The following is a 20,427-nucleotide window of genomic DNA, read 5'->3' as shown; positions in this document are numbered from 1 at the left end:
CGGCCTCTTCTCCCTGGTAACAGATGATAGGACGAGGGGGAATGGTTTGAAGCTGCGCCAGGGCAGGTTTAGGTTAGATATTAGGAAAAACTTCTTCACTGAAAGGGTTTGTCAGGCTCTGGAATGGGCTGCCCAGGGAGGTGGTAGAGTCCCCATCCTTGGAGGTATTTAAAAGAAGGATAGATGAGGTGCTTAGGGACAGGGTTTAGTGGTGGGATGGCAGGGTTAGGTTACGGGTTGGACTCGATGATCTTAAAGGTCTTTTCCAACCAAAGCGATTCTATGATTCTAGTCATCTAAATCTCTAATCAGTGACCAGGACTGCCAGAGAGCTCATCTCACCCAAGACTCTCAATTGAGAGTTTTCAGGAGCTGAAGGTAGCACAAGCCTGCATGTTTAGGTTAGATTAGTGATCTTAAATTGTCGAAGGTGAAATAAATCTCACCCTGACTTCAGGTTTCCTGATTTCAGACTTGGAATCAAAGTCATGGTTGTGAAATTACTTTCAGTAAACTATTAGCGGGCAAGCAAACACTTGGGGATGATCTTTAGAAGGCATTACCTGCTGGTTGTCAACCTCTACTTTGTTCCCAAATGTCTCTACTGGGATACAGTGAAAACCCACCAGTGTCCAAAAGCAGCTTAAAGTGGGAAGCTCAGAGTTAGCTACTGAGAAGGGAAAACAATCTCTCTCAAGTTATCTGAAGGCTTCTGAGACCTGACATTTTCAGACAACAGTGGCAAGAAAATGACTAAGAATGAAGACAAAATAACATTAAGCATTCAAAAACTGTGAGGCCAAGGATCCCTAGCATGAGACAGTTTAACTCTTGGGTTTAATAGCATCAAGAAGGTTCAGAAGAAAAGTACAAAACACTGTAGAAAGATGAAATTACAAGAGGTGAGAAAGGAAGACTTGCTCCTGAGAAAAAGGGAAAATTTCAGAGGGACATGTGGAGAAGGCAGAGAAGACAACATGTGGAAGGAAAAATTAATAGCAATTACTTGTTCTGGATATTTCTCTTCTTGTAAGGAGTTGAAGTGTGTAACACTGTAATACTGTTAGATCCATTTTGAACTGAAAATATCCCTGTCTTGAGAGGTCGATGTAGTGATAGCAGCAACCAGGGTGCACGGAAAGCATCTCCCACAATTAGTAACAGGAAGAGAGGTATCTGGTGTGACAAAACTGCCCCTCTGAGCAAGCCTGTAGACCTGTCAGCACTAGTGCTGTCCCCAGCCTCAAGGACAGCTCTGTGGTCGCGATTAATGAGCAGGGCAGGCATCTGTCTGCCCTGAAACTTCCTGAGTTGGCTAAAATTGTTTCACTCCTCTCTCTCACACTTTCACCAGCTGTAAAATGAAAATAGCAACATTCAATCTAGTTCAATCTAACCCCACTGATCGTAGAGATGAAACATGCAAAGCACCTGATAGTCCATGTGAATCGGTGCTCTCGCTTGATTTCCGGATTAACAAAGCCATGACAGCACAGCACGTAACATGTTTACATGCAATACCAAAGGAACTAGATTAATTGACCCAGCATACCCTTCTAGTCCTACATTGCTGTGACTTTCCCAGACCAGATGCTAAGGACTGTAAGCTCAACCAAGTCACCCCAGTTAGCAAGATGAACACAACCACTACTGTACCCCTAGTAAAAACAAGGCAGTTCAGACTTAGATTTAAGCCGAGCCATTTAAACAAAGTTCAAATAAAATTATTTTACCTCTATCACAAGCTAATGATGCACATACAGCTAAAGCACCACTCAGCGGATACAAGATACCATGCTAAGCCAGTGTCTTGGTGATGTCTCTGAGCTCCTAGCGAACAGAATATAATCAGCTATTGATACCCAAGTAGTTAGCACAGGTTGTGCTTATAACAAAAGCAAAGAAAAAGCACTGAATTGTGGCAGTTTCCAAGACCCTGCCATTCTTTAGAAAGATTTTACCAGTCAAAAAAAGGGTGTAGTAGAAATATGTAATGTAGAGATAAAGGCAATGTGGGTGTATATCTTCCTTGTGAGTAGTAAATAACTTAATGAGCTGTGGTTAAGTGGTGGCTTAACCAGGAGCCCAGTTGTGGATACCAAAATTTACATAAGTTCAAAAAAAAAAAAAATGGGGGGAAAAAAAAAAATCTGTGCAGGACTGTCTAACATAAAGCCATCACCTCTGCCTCAGGAAGTCCATGGGTGACAAGTCTCTGAGGGCAACAGTGTGTGCAGGAGAAAGCATTACATCTGCCCTTTGGTATCAGCTATTGCTGCTTCCACTGGAACAGGACACTGGGACAGACATCTTTTGTCTGAAATAGTACAGACATGAGTTTGGTTTTGGCCTAATTTGCAAGGAGCACAAATTAAGCAACAGTTGATTATATTAAAAACAAAATCTTCTACTCACGACTTTTTAAAGTTAATCCTATGCTGAGGTAGGATTCGATACTGAAGCATTGGTTTTTCATGGTCAAAAAAAGGCAGTTTTGCATTTACATCCCATCTTCTTGGTAAAACTAGTATATATGCTGTTTTTAATAAAACATAAATCTGACTTTTCTAAATTTCAGAAGTTCTTCTGGCATCTAAAACCAGCAAATTAACTGGATATTTACATACACATTATCAGCTTTGTCTGTTGTGATGGCTACACAGAAAAAAAACAGATGCACAATTATACACATCTTTTGTAGATGGTCTTGAAACTCAGGGAAAAAAAGTAGTCATTAGAATTTTTACTCTTTACTTTCAAGGACTAATACCAACTCTTCAGCTTGTACAGCTTAACCTGAAGAAAACCATATGCTGCAAGGAAAAATATTCTTTGTTTAGAAACCCTATTTTTCATTCACAATACATTCCATCACTGGCAAAATGCATTCATTTGATGCACAATGGGTTCAATAGCAGTTTTATATTCCTAATGTACTTAAATGAAAGGACAGAAATAGCAGCTCCAGTAATTTTTTTTCTTATTCTGGTTAGCTCTCCAAATTATCTGTTATCTTACTTGCAAAGGTTCATTTGGAAAACAAACAGCACAGCTGTATAAGCGTATCTACTTGGCTTCATTGATGCTGGGATGCGTTTTTTGTTTGAAAGTTTCAAATGAGGGAATGTCCATAAAGCAAATGGAAATCCTGAAAATATTTAGAACTTAAGTCCTGCATTAGTTTAAAAATACCAAACAAACAAGCACACAAACCCCACAAAGTTATCATCGTAACAACAAAAGAGCAATTTCACCTACTTCAGCTGAACGATGCAGATAAGCTTTGGCCTACTTCATTTGGTCATTTCTGAGAAATTTATTAAATTAGACTTAACACACATAAGAGTGCTGGCACTTAAAGAAACAGACGAATGTTGCTTTCTGAAGCATTAGTAACATTTCTTCCCACACCTGAATTGTCCCACACAAGGAATTTTGCAGAAGCTTCCTATCTTTAATAAAATGATTCTGCTTCACTTTAGGATTAAGCTATATGATCAAGCAAGTACTACCTGAGACAGAGTTACCACTTTTTCTGCATACTTTTAATCCACTGAAAAGCTAAAGCAATGCTTGCCTGCTCACTCCTCAGAGAAAGAGCACTACACAAATACATTTTATGGTTTATATGCTTGTGATGAGCATAAAATGTGCAGAATAGCCAAACGGGTGATAATTTTACCAGGACTTCATGGGTCGCCCTTCAAGCACCAGCTCCAGTTCTACCTGGGAGAGCTGACCAAAGCAGAGTGCTGAACCACGCTAACCATCAGCTCCAAAGTTACAATTAACGTGGAAAGATCGCCCCACACCACGCTAATGGCAGGCAGCAAAGAATGCACAGAGAGTGTACAGAAAAGCACGCCTCTGCAATTGTTATCACTTTGGGGTGCACATTCAAAAAGGCAGCATAATGGAAATAAGTGACTTTTTTTTTTTTTAAAGCTGAAATAAGAAAAAAATCATAAAGCCTTACTGAAATGAGGGCAAAAGATTTGAGCAGCAACATTCACATGAAATCCTTACGAGTCTGATAAAGAGCATTTGTTTACTTAATGTAGAAAATGGAGAATGGAGTGCACAAATGGCAATCTAACAATGCTATTTTCCATTTGGGTCAAGATCTGCCTTTTTCCCTTCCTGAAATTTTAACATTAAAGCAATCATGGAAAAGAACAGTTGCAGAAAAAATGGAGCGTGTGAATATTTCTTTCAATTAAAAAAAAAAGTCTGACCAGTATATCTCATTGCAGTGTTTTGCAGGAGCACTAACTACAAAAGCGAAAGTATTGCCATAAATCATCAGATATTTTATTGTAGTAAACATCTGCTGCTGCTCCTGGATATAGACTTGTAGTCAAGGGAGCAATTGAAAAGGAATAAGGAATGCCAGGTACACTAGTTACTGAAAAGTAATGTTCAAACCAGGATTTCTTTTGCTTTTGCCATTAGGACTAAAGAGTTTATGAAGTTATACAGACATTAATGGTTGCACTGATTTATTGTGTTTCCAAATTAAGATCACACCTTTAAAGCCTTCCATTGAATCAATGCCAAAAGACCGTTTAAGTTAGGTTAAGCATATTGGAAGAACAATGCAGTATTAAGCTCAGAAAAAAAAAATCTTAGCCAAAGCCATAATTTCCAGCAGCAGTTATTAATATTTGGTTTGGGATTCAGTCATTTGAGTAAATACTGAACTTCCAAAAAAACACCTAAGTGCAAAGGAGTGCAAGGCAAAGTCCAAACTCAGGCTCACGCGAGCTGGTACATCCACACACCACAGTGTTGTTCTAAGCACGCAGAGTAATTTGGGTCCAGAATTTGCATTTACGTGGCACAGAGCCTGGGCTAGTATGTCCTGCCTTTCAGCACAGTTTGTTAGCTCAGGCTCAGGGCCAGCCTGAGAGGGCTATATGGCACCAGGCTCTGGAGCAATCTACGCTGTACTTACCACGTTGTATAAGCAGGCTCTTAGGAGAAAATCACCTATAGATCAGATGCTCCTTTTGCCGCTTACATGCTTTTGAAAGTCCTGTCTCTTCTGTCTCTTTACATGTACACTTCTCTCCCTCGAAGTTTTGGAGGCTATTTCCTTATAGTGATGGCAAGCAAACTCTTAGCCCTGGATCCTCCACATGAAGGAACATAGGCAGCCACCTCCCTACTTGTTTTCCTGCATCTTCTGCCAGATGGATTTCCTCCTAGCAATCCAATCTTTATTAGTGCGATGAAAGAAACTCTTCCTTTGTGTTTGATGTTCCTATCACAGAAAGAGTGGCTCCTAGTTTCATTGGCATTATGGTTTTGGACATCAAGTGGCAAGATAGGCCAACCACAGCTCCAGTAGCAAGGCAGTTGCTTCTTTTCATCCAATGCAAACAATTAAAAAGAAACTGCTGCTGCCTGCCAAGTCTGCTTTCTTGCAAGGACACCGACATTTTCAGACAGATGTATTAGTACAATACGTATCATGTTTCAAAAAGGCTGGTTTGAGAAAACTTTAGAGGTATCTCCTTCTCCTCCACCGCCCCCTCCCAAAAGAAAAGGGAAGTAAAAGGATAGGCTTGTCTTGCAAAGGATATAAACCCAATCAAAGTATCAAACAACTTCATGAATACACAAACAGCTTTTGTTCCAGGAATCAAGAGTAGCCTACTCAAAGGTGTAAGTGAGAAATGAGAGATTACGGACTGGAAAAGATTCATAAGAATAAACAAAAGACAGAAAGAGAATGGGAAGAGCAAACAGTTAAGGAAGGGCAAATTGCTAAAGACGCTTCTTTAAATGCTCTCTAGTTATACATTAATTACTGACTTTTACTGTTTTAACTGGAACCACCGTTGACTCCAAATGCAATAGAGAATCCTTACCCTCAACAGCCAGTGATACAATGCCTTGTGTGTCTTCAACTCCGTACATAACATCACAGCGATACACCCCTGCATCACTTGCACGCAGCTTAGAGAAAGTCAGCGAAGCGTCACCGGTCTCCTCTGAATGGGTCGGAACAGACACTCTGTCTTTGTAGCTTTGACCTATTTTGATGTTGCCATTTTGGGCCACCAGGACTGTGGTTTCTTTTGCATCTTTTCCACTTTTATCCAGTTCAACCTTTGACCATTTGATTCGGAGATACTCAGCTGCATAGCTGGAGGCTATAGTGGGTGTGGTTGAAAAGAAGCATGGCAGGACTGATGTTCCGGAGAGGGATCCCTTTACCAGGGTTTTTTTTTCTGCTTTAACTAAAGAAGGAGGCGGGGGGGGAAGAGAAAAGAGAAATCACATTAGTGGAACAACAAAATCAGACACATACATTTCGTTGTTATTTCATGATTCACAAGGCGTGCAAGTCCTAAAATCCATGAACCTTAGCTGATTTGTAAGAGGATTGATTAGTATAAGCTAAAAAAAGAGTTTGCACCACTATTCTAGGCTGTTGACAGAGCCCTCTTCTCTTTGGGCAAATTCATTTCACTGCTCTCTCACTTAATTTCTCCATTTGTTGTAGCTATGAAGCTATTGAACTACTTTGGAAACTGTTTTGAAATCTTAGGTGACAGATGAACTGTAAGAGCTGGTTTTTTACTTCACAAGAGGAAGACCACTCTGAGTGAAAGACTGCGAGTTACCTCGCACCTATTGCTGGCCAAAAGCATGCATACAGGGGAGCCACTGAGGTTTACACCTTGCCTTACTTCACAAGAGCATCTTCATTTGCTCCTGTCCTACGACTAAAACACAGCCCATGACTTTGCACACATGACAACTCTTACTTCATTATTCTTTCAAGGGTTAACTCTTTTTATTGCATACATGCTGAAACAAAAGCCTTTCCAGTGAGATTCTCCCAAATAGTCATACTTTCAAAATTATTTCCTTGTAGCCTCAGGGATTTTAACACATTGCAGAAATAAAGTATTACAGGATGTTAAAGCACAGAAGGAAGTAAAGCGCACAGAAAGTCCCTTCTTGGCTCAAACTTGACATGATAGGACCTTTATCATCTTTTATGACATCTCCAGCTGCAAACACTTTACAGTGAAATGCTCCCATCTGACAATATCCTGAGGGGAACGTTGACTACTGTTCATCCAAACTGCACACAGCGATGGTCTGAAGAGAGGATTTCTGTTAGATTTATTTTTTTATGTGATGTTATTTCACCATACATAATGGCTTAATGAAGATTAAAAGCTGAAGCACAACAGTATCTGCCTTACCACTTTCACTGTCTTGCACTCTAACAGTTTTTGAAAGGTGGAACGTGCTGATCATTAATTTGAAGTGAGCTAGGATTCACAAATTTTAGGAACACAATAACTTCAAATACTAGCCACCAACAGAGTGGTACATGAAATGGGAGACACCAGCATATGAAAATTATCTAGCTATTTTTCTATCATCAAAAATATCTTCTCCCCATGAAGAGTATAAGATTTGGGGGGAAAGAAAAGAAGAAAAAAAAAGAAAAAAAGAAAAAAAAAAGAAAAATTTGCTATTAAGTTAATTATTTTTAACAGAGACAGATGACTTCATAGAGGATAAAGTATTAATAGTATTATCTAAAAAGGTTCAATACAAGAATAATCAGCTCGATGGCCAAGGATTTTGCCAGTACAGTATTAACTAGAAAAACAAAAAAACCTGACCAAGGAAGACCCAGAAGTTTGAATGGAAGTCCTTTGATCCTTTCCATCCATGCCTACCTAACTAGAACTTCTGAGGAACATGAGGCAGATAGACACACTCAAGATGACTGTATCAAAACTGATGAGACCAGAGATAGTATAATAATGGGGTAGTGCTCTGCCCAAACAGCTGTGTTGCAACCAAAGCTCAGCTGAAAAGTTCACACGGAATGGCACTATCAGAGCACATTTATCGACAAGATGCTCACTCTGTGATTCAGGCATGCAGTGAGATTTTCATTCTTCCATGAACTTGTAAACAGAGACCAGTGATGGTACAAGTCACACCTGACAGTCAAACAAAAAAATCACTTCATACACTTGGGGCCCAGAGCTAGCAAGAATCTATTTGTAAAACAAGATAAGACAAAACAGGTCCAATATAAATCTGAAGACTGGAGAATCCACAGGGCTTGAAGACAAGCCTGTAGAAGTTACTGAAAACTAAAGAATAGGTCAAAAGCTTTGATTGCATACACACTCCTTTAGGAAAAAAAAAAAAAAAATAATCCATTGCAGGCTTTTTTTTTCCTTCCACAAGGAAATAAAAACTCAACTTGCCTAGAGTCAAATGATTGCTAAAAACTAGAAAGGACTGATTTTATCCTGAAGATGTACAGTATTGGAACACCACTGCCTTTTATATCACCTCTTATTTCTTGAAACTTCACTGAATTACAGTGGGGCAGAGATAAAGAAGCAGAATGAATACTCAGTCCTCTCAGTTGTGATGGAATTACTGCCAAATTGCACAGGTGGGAGATTAAAATCAGTCTCAAAATATTTAGTATTTATTATGATCTCTTGTCATCTATATACGTTACAGGAACTTCTTAAATGAAAAATGACCTGATTATAATTATCCTGACTGACAGAATTTTAATAAAGTTTTAAGAATGTTGTTTCTGGTTATGAATGATCTGGAATATCAGCTCTGAACCCTGAGGAAATTTCCTTTCTTTAAAATTTGCATCTTCGCATCAGCAGGCTGAAACCCTTGGCAAACAACACATATCATCATGATACGCAAACTAGGTCCACCCTAAATTGGGCTACATCTCAGAACAGGAGACCATGTAGCTACAAACATGCCCATCTAACTGTAGAAAGCATTATAAAACACTATATAAAAGCATTCCTTGTTTTCACAAGAGGAGGGGAGAAGAATAAGGAAGAAGAAGAGGGGAGAAGTTTTCCCTACTGACGAAAGAAATATTTGGCACTGAAACATATGATTAAGTGATGTTCCTGCTTAGTTCCAAAAAGCTTGATTTCTTGCAGCAGTCCAAGTTAGTTAGTCAAGCAGAATTTACTGGCCAATGCAGAAAGCATCAATATCTTCTCTTAACCCATATAGCCCTTTTGTTCCTTTAGAACTTTCTCTATGCTTATACTCCGCATTATGCCTCCTTCTCAGCCACTATCAATGGCATGTGATAGACTATTCCTTACAAGGGACATGGCGGGCAAAATTATGAACAAAACATTATGTAAATTGGAACATAGGATGAGAAAAGCAGGTGTTTGCCAACATTGTTTTATACCACATCTTGCCACGTAGGACCTAGAATACTTGTAACATCATGTACTCTTAAACAAGAGGGTGGGTTTGAAATTACTAAGCTGGCTGGCGATTAATATAAGCATTTTTTTATGTTGCTAACTAATATGTATCACTCATGCATAATTAATGTATTAAGGAAAATACATAGACAGTAAAGAAATAAAATATACATCTAAGTCCAAATCACCTGGCCACAAATATATATCTTGGCAGAACTCCCAGCAAAGTCAATTGGAGATTTGTACAAGATGATGGGACTACAGAGTTGGGCCAAAAGCAGCACAATACAGTCAGATTACAGGCAGACTCAACAGACAGTGTGCCTTGCAGCTGGATATTTTTGTTGTCTTCCCTTGTTTAAATATTAAACAACTCCAGCATCAGAATAAGTAGCAGGAACAGAATGCAGAATGGAAACTTCTCCAATGAGATGTCCTGACAGAAGACAGTCCTGTCAGGTCTAACTTACTGGGTAGGATTTTGCCACAACCTATTACTGTCATATTTTCTCCAAACCTAAAGCTATGGCTATGCATTTGTACCAATTTATCATGAGGATGACGGCATGTGGCACGCTCTTTCTTTAAAAAAATAAAAATAAAAATTCCAGCTTGCCTTTTCATGTTTCTTTCCCCAGCAAAACTGCCTTAGGTCCTCCCAGTCTACCATTTCAGCTGCAAAGTCAGCTTATCCTGCCGATGGCACATAGCTTGATACCTTTCTTTTGAAGTGGGAGACAAACTACAGAACGTCTTGCTTGAGAACAAAGTCTCTTTCATTAGAATTTGCACATTTTTTCTGTTGTAAAAGTTACAAACCCTTTAAAATAGAAATCTAAAGAGAAAAAAAAAAAAAAAGGACAGAATTCTGCCCTTTTGTATTACATTAACCATAATAACCAGACCAGTGGGTCTGTAATGGACAAGAAGTCTGAAGAAAAGAATGTCCTACATGAAGGGACACTGCTTAGAGGAGCAATTTTCCAATATAATTAAGCTTAACTGAACAGCATGTTACTATGCAAACAAAAACTACATGCTTAAAGAATAAAAGATTTTATTTCTTTTAAGCCAAATTTATGAGAACAAAAAAAGGTGAATCTCATTTTTTAGTTCATCAACATCCTCCCTAGACATGTCGTACACTGCCCTGCCTACCAGCAGCAATAGAACGAATCAATGAAATTATGTGTTTTGTTAAACTGACTACTACCATTGAGCCTAAGAGAAGTCTTTCCATTAACCATAAATCTTTTAATGAAGATACTGATAAATTAAAATAAATGCACCACTTACACAAACTTGTATGAAACTCTGACAACAGACTGAGACCCAGCAAAGATGCTCACTGAGTTCTTTGCAATCAATGGTTTGAGCAAGCAGAATAAGAGAAGGAGGCATAGAGTGGTGAAGAACCGACTACTGTCATATTCTACAAGAAACTCACAGGAAGCCAGGGAAATGTGAATCTCAGCTGCAGAACTCAACATAGCATATGCAGACATCATAGGCATGCACACATGTATTTTATAGCACATATAGAACATAAACTGGTATACTATTTATATACCTTTGAAAGAACATATCACACACTGCAATCTAGGGGATTTCTACTGTCTTCTGGATTACAGGGCTTTCACAAAAGCATACTCACTCATGGTATGACAAACAGTCGCTTAAAACGGGTAAGATAAACTCCAACATTGATCACAATCACAAGGTCCAGCTTGTAAACTACAATATCCTAACACCAGCTAGCTCAAAGTGAGTAAATGCCACACTAGCAGTAGGCGTAAACCTTGCTCATGAACTTCTGTCATTAATCCTTCACATGTAGCAGAGCAAACAGCAAAGGTCTCGCAGAGGGGCACTCCCGTGACCCCAGAAGCTTACACCGTATTTCCTGCTGCCTTCCTGACACACATCTTCTGAGAATTTAAAGTCTTAAAGAAGCCATGCAAGACCATTCTCAATTTGCCTTCAAAGGAAAAATACTTTTGTTGCTACATAAAATCTAATGAGCACGCCATGCAAACACGCTAGGTATTTATGAATGTGACCATTCACAAAGATGAGAGTGGAAGGGAAAACAAAGATGGGAATAATGATTAGTGGTGAATGTATAAAGCTTTGCATGCTTGTAACTTGCTGTGTTCTAAATTAAGCTTCAGTTTTGTTATCACTTAATATAAAGACTCACAGATTCCAGGATGTAAGCTTTAAAAATAACTGCTGATTTTGACAAATTTCCCATATGACTCTCAAAAGAAAAATGTAGAACTTTCAGACCACTTTAGCCTGAAAGATTTTTAAAGAAAATATTGCAATGCGTCATAGTGAAGTGACTATATAATTAAATTTCATTAAATTATATGAAGTGATGCAATCCATTGTGGGAATGGAAGCATGGGAATTTGTGTTTCATTAAAGATTTCAAGGCTTCAATTTTATATTTGAATTCAAGATTTTAAAAGGAAAAAGTTGAAACTTATGAAGTCTAACTCTTCGAAATGCAGAGATGTATTTTATTTTTAGAGTATTTTTTAAACAGCTGTACTTGTAAAGATTACCTGTAACACTCATACTTAAAAATGTTATTACACAAACTGACTGACATTTCTACAAAACAGAAGGATATGAGTTGAACCCACAGACTCTATTGGATCAATTCATGAAAAAGTTTTTCATCTTTGTCTTCTTCACCATGGCCATACTTTGAACAAGTATAATACTCTCCATGACAAAAGTATGGCCCCCAACTTCAAAAATAAAACCCACAAAGTTCATAGTGCATTCTAGGAACAAAAGGGTCTTTCTGAACTCCTTCCAAAAGATTCAGACAAATAAGGACCAGTCAGAACTTGGTCTATATTCCTGAGAAGGCCTTACTGGGATGTTCATACAGAAGCTGCTTAAATACTAAAAATTCTAGACTGGAGACAAGAAGAGCCATTTAAGAGGTGATAAAAAGTGGAGTAAATCAAGGTGAAATCCCATGTTCTACCACTCTAAGGATCCATCCCACTCCTCCCCACTTCCAGTGATGAACTTCCAATCCCTGTGTTCTGCCACCTCTAGGATTTGTGCAAGGCAGTGAGTCAGATCAAAGGTCTGATCCAGTGGAAAAATAACTGGCAAGAAATGCTATATGCTCATTCAAATAAGTCATTTACCTGATTCAGCTGGCCATATACCCCCATAAATACTAGTGTCAGCACAAAAGAAAGCACAAAAACTAGCACCAGGGCATGGAAAAGGGGCAGGACTATCCCATCTAGTGCTAAAATATATATGTGCGATTAGACTGGCCATGGAACTGTGCCCTAAGTAAACGTGTTATGACCTATTGAACGTAGGTTATAACAGAAACATTAGTTTTATATTTCTTGTCAGATTCCTTTGCTTACTTGTTCTATCTCCTCACATGTTCTCCATCCCAAGGTTGATTTTCAGGCAAAATCTTATCTTTAGACCTCTCCTCGCTTGGGTGATGTGCTACCATTTACTCTGTTTTGAAGCTGATTATTGCTAGGAGTTCTTCCTTTTCCTGTGTCTTAAAACAGACATTTCTGCTTTAAAAAGAGCTATACAACTTAGAATCACAGAGTGGTTTAGATTGGGAGGGACTTTCAAAGACCATCTAGTCTAACCCCCTGCCATGGGCAGGTACATCTTCCACCGTATCAGGTTGCTGAAAGCCTCATCCAACCTGACTTGGAACACTTCCAGGGAGGGGGCATCCACAACTTCTCTGGGCAACCTATGCCAGTGTCTCAAACACCCTTACTATAAAAAATTTCTTCCTTATGTCCAGTCCAAGCCTACTCTCTTCCAGTTTAAAACTGTTGCCCCTTGTCCTGCTCTGGTAAAAAGTGTTTCTCTCTCTTTCTTATAAGCCCTCATTAATTACCTTATCAAATAAAAACTTGCAAGTTCACCATGTAGACTTACATTGCAAGTCCATGGTCTCTTCTGGCAATTGCTTACTTTGCCTCTCCAAATGCTTCATAAGAACAAATTATGAAATGCAAGTTGTGGATCCAAGATCCCTACATCAGTCTACACTTACAGACACTTTACTAAATCAAAAACTGGGAGGAAGAAAAAAAGCTTGACATTTAATAACCAAATCAGCCTCAGCCCCCCACAAATAAGAAAATGGAAGCTCAGTTTTAGTGGCTTGCTCCTTGTCTGAAGCATTGAGACTGTTGTCCCTGAGAACAAGTCTAATCGCCTTGGCCTGTTTAATGAAAAATGGAAAAAAAAGAAAACCAGCTTTAAGAAGGAACTGATGGTAGGAAATAGTAAAGGTTGGTGCTCCCAACCTGCTTGAGGGGAAAAAAAAAAAAAAAAAAAAATCACACTTTTTTAGTTGGCTGCACTAAGCACAAAGGTCTTTTCCTTTATCTTTCAGGACTACCCAAAGACTTTGCTAGCAACAGTGTTCAAGCTGGGAAAAAGAAAACCTAGCACATTTTATTTTCCCAAAGGCTAAAATCAGTTTAAGAAGTTCCTGGAAAGAAAAGAATGAAAAAAAAAAAATAAAATAAAAGGAAAAAAAGATCAAGAAAAATCTTGCTTTGAGGTTTGGGAAAGCTATTATCCCAATTTTGTGAGTCCGCAGCAGCTGTAGGGGCCTTTCCCTTACTAAAGGCTTGACTCAAACTTTCGAATAACCATGGCAACCACACATGAATACATACTTTAGTGTCAGCATGTAGAGAAATAGTAAGGTCTCCTCCTTTTCACCCAAACCAAAGACCCGCAGCTGCCTTACCACATCCTTGCTCCAGACCCCAGCAGCCAAGGGACCTGCCACCAGGTCAGCTCATGGCAGTCCCCCACAACAGCGGGCTGGCAGCCAGGCTGCCTGCTCCAGAGGCATGTCCCCAGCAAAGCAGAAACTGGGGCTACTGCTTTCCCCTGTCTCGCACTTCCACGTGGCACCTTTCGCCCTGACTACAGAGAGGGTGCAAGATGTGACCTATAGACCCAAAAGGCTTCTGTGGCACAACGTACATGAGCACATGCATTGGGATCTGACTGGGAGGTACGCCAAACCAGTATTTCTGCAGCCCAAAACCTCCCCAGTTTTTTTCACCACTTCTGCAGCCTGGCTAGGTCTGTCCCAGGGACCAGAACCTGCTCCCGCTCCCGTGCTGCCAGCACTGTTCGCTGCTCCCTCTGTGGCACCAGGCTGAAGCTCACATTGAACGCGTCTGCCCTCCACTAAAATTAGCCTGCCCCATCAGCCCTCACCTCACCTACTGCAAGAAGCTCCTTAGTGGATCATGGAAAATGAAGGTGTGAGACATACCTGGCCAAGAGGTCCGATATTTCAGAAGCACAGGTTAAAGGATTAAAACGCGTTCTTGAATATTTGGAGAAAGCAATCTATTTTGCTTTACACGCTGTAATCCTACGGCACTTTCTTTATTATTACTTAATTATAGTAACGGCACTTACAAACCTCAGGAGACATCAGACAGGCATTTAAATACCTTGCCAAAAACATTCCCACCCACCAAGAGTTTTCTGTGCAATGAGGCAATGAGGAGAACACAGGAACAAAGTTAGTTACACAGGGTGGCAAAAAGAATGGCAGAGGCAAGACCAGAAACTGAATCTGCTGAGTTTGGATTGCTTCTCGAGTCCTGGGGAATACCCTACTGATCGGACCACTAAAATGAATTTTAATAAATGGTTCTGCATATAACAGACTTACCTTTAGGTAGCATATATGTTATAACTAATGTAGAGTACATCCACAAGATACTTTTTATACTTAACAACATCTTGACCTACAAATAAAGAACAAAGGAGTAAGCAGTTAGTATTGCATTGTATCCTCATTAAGTGTTGTAACTCAGTACATCAATACTTGTCATTGGTATTAGAAGCAGTCATCTACTGAAAAAAAGATGTTCTTTTTTTTCAGCAGGACAGTGAATATTTCTTAACATTTTATCCACTGTTTTAAATTTATTCCCAAACAGTGGTAGCAGTATACGAGTATAACCTGAGGACTTTTTCCTGGTGTGGTGTTGCCAGTTCAGATCCAGCCTCTGGGTAGCTTTATATCCACAACACAAACTACCCTGTCATTTAGCAACAGCTAACAACCCGGTTCGTGTCAGAAGGGGCTCCCATGACAAACTTCTCATGAATTTTGATGGTGAGTCAACATCCACACTATGATCCTTCCCATCTGCAAGTAGGCTGCCAGATGACTTCCTGCTTTCAACATTCCTCCATGTAATATTTTATGGTGGAAATTTATTATAATGACAATGTGTCCCTCTCGAATTCACAGATTCATAATGAGTCTCAGATTACTGAGTCCAGGGTGTTACTCAGGTATGTCAGTTCCCTTTGTGTTTGCTTCTTACTTCCTTTTCAGGCTCCACCTTGTAATGGATGAAAAGTTTTCTAACATATATCCTACATACATAACAATATTGCATGTTCATAATAGCATATCTTCATTTTTATTCCAGTTCTTAGTTACGCACATTGAACCTGTAGATAGCCCAAAAATTTCAAAAGTACACTAACAAAAGCATTACAAGTCACAGAATCACAGACTCATTTAGGTTGGAAAAGCCCTTTAAGCTCCCCCAGCCCAACCATTCCCTTACCCTGCCATCCCACCACTAAACCCTGTCCCTAAGCACCTCGTCTGCCCAGCTTTTAAATCCCTCCAGGGATGAAGACACCACCACTTCCCATAAATGTCAACTACTAAAAAGGGTTTATAGCCTCTCTTCCACATAGTTACACATAGGTACTATCTAGCCAACGTAAGAAATAACTTTCAGCAATAGTTTGTCAAACACTGCCGTTGAAAAATTTTTATCACAAACTCCCAAGTTTCCTGATATTGCTGTCAAAATCTGCTACTTGGGTTCTTTACTTGGGCAAGTAACCTGCACCGATAGTTTTTTTTCCTGTCTAAGAGAGATTACAGTTGAACTGCTTTAAGGAACAGTGAAACAGAGACTTAATAGAGGTACATCTGTGTCATAACTATGGAACACGTATTGCACTATGTATTTCAGCATATTTTAAGTTAGCATTTTAGTTCTTTAGTACGTGTATACAATGCCTTAGGGCTAAACCACTAACTAATGCATTCAAAAACCTCCACAAGGCACACTGAACACAATAGCAAGACACACAGAGAAACATCTTCAGAAAACTACTGGTGACGTGCTCAGTCTCAGGGAAGTTTTCTCCACAGCTTACAGCTGCAGCCCAAACTTCACATCAGTCTGTGTGAATTGGCATCTATCCTGTAGCTGCTGAACAGTTCAGAAAAGATGCAAAATATCTCAAGCCAAGCCTTTCCAATGAGGCAATCTCTAAAATAACGGCATCATGTTAAAAATTCCCACCCAAAAGGGCTGAAAACCCAAGAGCTTTTCATTCCCTATATGTGGATAGCCAGAGCCAGCTGGTTGCACTGGGAAACACATGCTGCAACCTATTCCCAGGGCGTGGAGGAAAGAATACAGCTGCTTTCCGTAGAGCAGACTGCATGCTGCCAAAGACGCCCCAAATCTGCTTCAGCCGTTCAATAGAGCTGAGTGTATTATGTGATTTCACTTATTTTGCAATATTAGCTGCATGGAATTCACACTTTTTATGACTGCGTCCCAAACAAGAACCCGGACTTCTGTGACTTTATTCAGTTTGAGCCCAAGCTACCACAAAACTTTTTTTGAAGACCCTAACACATAACCCCAACACCATCCAGCCAGTTTTAGCTCTCCCTACGCTTACATAAGCCAAGCTGTACCTGGACAAAACAAAAGTGTCTGTTTAATAACTAACTTTAAAAATCTATATAGGCTGTGCCCTGGTATACTATGAACACCCTAGTAATTCCCTGCAGAAGGTAGTTATAACTGAGTGAGGAGGTTGCACGAGATGAGAGCTGCAGACATTGAAGTCTTTTTAATGCAAGGGACCAGCTCTGAAATACAGATGGTCACGTGTTTGCTTAGGTAAACACTTAAATGATCCTTGTTATTACACAACATTTTAAAAAAATGAGAGGTCATGCTGAGCCTAAGGATGTGCACAGACTAGAAGGCCCTTCAAGCAACCCTTGTATCCCGAAACTGCTGGAAGCCTCAAGCACTAAAACCGCCGCAGATGAGTTCCTTCAGTAACACAAGCACTCTGAAGAAAACACAAAGAGAAGACAGACAGACTTCTCCACCTTCAGAGGCAGTGAATGCTGGACCCGCCTGCAAGACAATGTGAAAGCTCTGGCCCCTGTGAAAGCAGAGTGGCTCCAGACCTTCTTTTGATATGTTCCATCCACATGTGTTTCCCGTGCGTCACACACTGGCTACATCAACAGCTAAACAAAAATCTGGAACAAACTGTTTACAAGTTTAGCTTTCCATGTTTATCCATACACTTTATCTCCGTCCTCCCCCAGAAGGCAGCCTTGGCTTTTGGGACCAGAAACAAGGGCATCGAAGAAATTCACCAAGAAAAAGAATAAAGGATTTTCTTTTTCCTGGAAGGCGGGTGTGCTGCACCTAAACAGAGTTGCAAGCACCGCCTGCTCCACCGCACCAGCCCTGACCAGGAGTACCTGTGTACTTGGCACATCCCAACAGGAGGCCCATTGCCTTCAGAAGCTCATTGCAATCCCACCATGACAAGAGGTGGTGCAACCGCTTCAGCATTGGGTAAGATGAGAAAACCCCGCTGCTACACTCAGAGCCAGCTGAGAGCTCTGAACGTGAGCTTCTGCCCTACGCTACAAGTCCGGAGTACAGGGAGGACCTCATCTCCCGATTCCTCTCCACTTTACGCAGAAACATGGAGTGCTGATCCTCCAACGTTGTGTTGGTGACTGCATTACAAATGCAGTCTGAGGAATCTTGTAAATAAAAAAACCCTCACATCTTCAGCTTCCAGTCACAGAACACAATACCTACACCCACAGTGAAATATGAAAACAGAAAGGCAACTGTGGAAAGTTAATTTTCAAGAGATCCCATGACTGCTGAACGCAAGCACTGGTACAGAAGAGAGCGTTCATGGCTGTGACAGCTACTTAGCCTTTTACTGAGTAGTGCAGGAATTACACCTGCTGCACCACGAGCTCGGATAGCTCAAAAAAATTGCACTGTTTGAGCACAGAGCTTAATATGAGACACCTGCCAAAAATCCCCACCCGACTCTGGGAAAATCATCTCTCAACTTTTTCTTTTTTTAAATCTCCTCTACCCCAAGGTGCTTACTCAGCAACGAAAAATGTTGGGGGTATGGTCCAATTTTCAGCCCGCAGGCTCACAAGCATGATTCCCATGCAACCCTCCATGCACCAGGGTTTTCACACTCTGGTCCTTGGTGGGCTCCCATGAACACTCCTACGTTACTGAGTGCTGTTCCACTACAGCTGCCAGAATTAAATGTGCCATTATCCCCGACACCCTCTCCAAACAACAGCGTGCAGACCGTAGTGGCAGTACCTTGCTCTGCCCTCCCGGGGCAGCCTAGCTTAGGAGCAAGCAGAGCTCTGCAGGCCTGGTCCCAGCAATCCTCCTCAAGGGCTGCAGGCAAGGCAGAGGCCTCTCCTTACCCCTAGCACCCCAATTCCCCCCTAGCACACTGATGATTCCCTGCTAGCCCCCCGATTCCTGTGCAGTGCTGCCCACATTTCCAGGCCACTGCTATCAGCTGTGGCTGCTCCTGCCTCCTCCCCTTTTGCCAGCAGAGGCTGCAGCTGACCGTGCTCCCTTGTAGCCCCCTAAGCGAAATCCCTGCTCGAAAACTAGTTTGTATTTCCCATTCCCCCATGCTACAGTTTACAAAAGCCTCTGCTGGCTGATGGTCGTACTGCCCCTAAATCCACTGTAATTAGCCAAAATCCTTCTAACCACACCTTTTTCCACGAGCTTTTTTTTTTTTCCCCTCTTGGTGTCACTACACCTAGAGCAAGAGAAAGCCGTAATACTATGGACGCAGTAAGAAAATCCTGCCAACTCAAGACTGCAGGACTTGAGTAAGTGTTTAATTTCCACCTTCTGTTAAAAAAGTATCTCACTTAATGTGACCAAACTTGGGTTGCCTGCTGGCTAGCTTCCAACCAGACTGATCCATTTCATTAGGAGCTACTACAGGCAGATTGATCTACCGTAGTAATTTGTGCTACATTTTTAAACTGTATGCAACCCTGAGCACAGCATCTTTTAACCAAAAGATGCCAAGTCCTTGACAAACTTCACATCTTTAAAAACCAGCAGCAGAGGTCTTGCCTGTCAGGAGAGAGCAGGGCTCCTATTTTTGCAGGCACTGCTACCTTCCCTTACCAGAGCAAAAGCTCATAGGAGCAGTAAGTTCTGATCAAATTCCAGCTCATGTTTAGTTTACAATGTAAGCTTGATCTCACACCAATGCTATTTTAATTTAACCAGATGGGAGAACATCATGTCTCTCTTTCTGTTTCAAACTTCAGGTTAAGAAAAACAGTGAATTGTCCTGGTGTGGAACAGACTAAAATCTACCATCCAAAAACTGTTCCCAATTTCACTGAAGTTGGGACAGTGAGCAATTAGCTAGTTTCACAGAGGTGACACCCGTCTTTAAAGGCCGCAGCTTCTCAGGTCACGCTGAGGTTGATTCAGCACATGCTGTACAGCTGCACTGTGAAAGCTGGACACGTTCCTTAAACACGTAAAAAGCAGCCTCTGCCCATTGACCCTGCATCAGGTTCACATAAAAAAAAAATTTTTGGAGAAAAAAAAAAAAAAAAAAAAAAAAAAAAAAGGTTGAAAAAAAACCCTAACAGAACCTGGCACTAGAGACATGAATTGAGGTTGCTGCTCCTACTAATGGGTAAAACAGCAAATTGCACAGCTTTCCAGTGAAAGCCCAGCGAGCTAGAAGTGGCTGATCCCAGACTGAGCATACCTCTTGCTACCTTGGGAGCGCTGCCCGAGTCCTTCACCACCGCTTTCCTTTCTCAAATGCACACAGTCCGCACTTTCTTTCGCTTTTGCAGTCCTTTGATCCCTTTATGTCATCTGACTGTTAGCTGCTGACATGTATCAACCTCACGGTAAGTGCCGCCTAATGAACTTTGCCGGTTTCACCACGTCTCTGCCATGTGATTAATTAGCCCACTGTGCTGCCACATGGCGGACTGGGC

At 40.7% G+C, this 20,427-nt stretch overlaps 1 protein-coding gene across 2 annotated transcripts in view; it reads right to left on the bottom strand.

The window, feature by feature from the left end:
- The window catches only part of VCAN (versican), a 114,956-nt gene that overhangs the window by 91,511 nt on the left and 3,018 nt on the right, over positions 1–20,427 (bottom strand). For both annotated transcript variants that reach the window (XM_009641147.2, XM_035896633.1), the window contains exons 2-3: positions 14,980–15,055; positions 5,874–6,245 (exon numbers count right to left, since the gene is read on the bottom strand). In XM_009641147.2, coding sequence (XP_009639442.1) covers positions 5,874–6,245; positions 14,980–15,049 — 442 coding nt within the window. In that variant the 5' untranslated portion in view covers positions 15,050–15,055. The remainder of the gene's footprint in view (positions 1–5,873; positions 6,246–14,979; positions 15,056–20,427) is intronic.

The sequence above is a fragment of the Egretta garzetta genome, unplaced genomic scaffold (genome assembly GCF_000687185.1).
Source record: "Egretta garzetta isolate BGI_Z169 unplaced genomic scaffold, ASM68718v1 scaffold136, whole genome shotgun sequence".
Classification (NCBI taxonomy): domain Eukaryota; kingdom Metazoa; phylum Chordata; class Aves; order Pelecaniformes; family Ardeidae; genus Egretta; species Egretta garzetta.
Note: the sequence above shows the minus strand (reverse complement) of the source record. Positions and strands in the feature narration are given on the sequence as shown.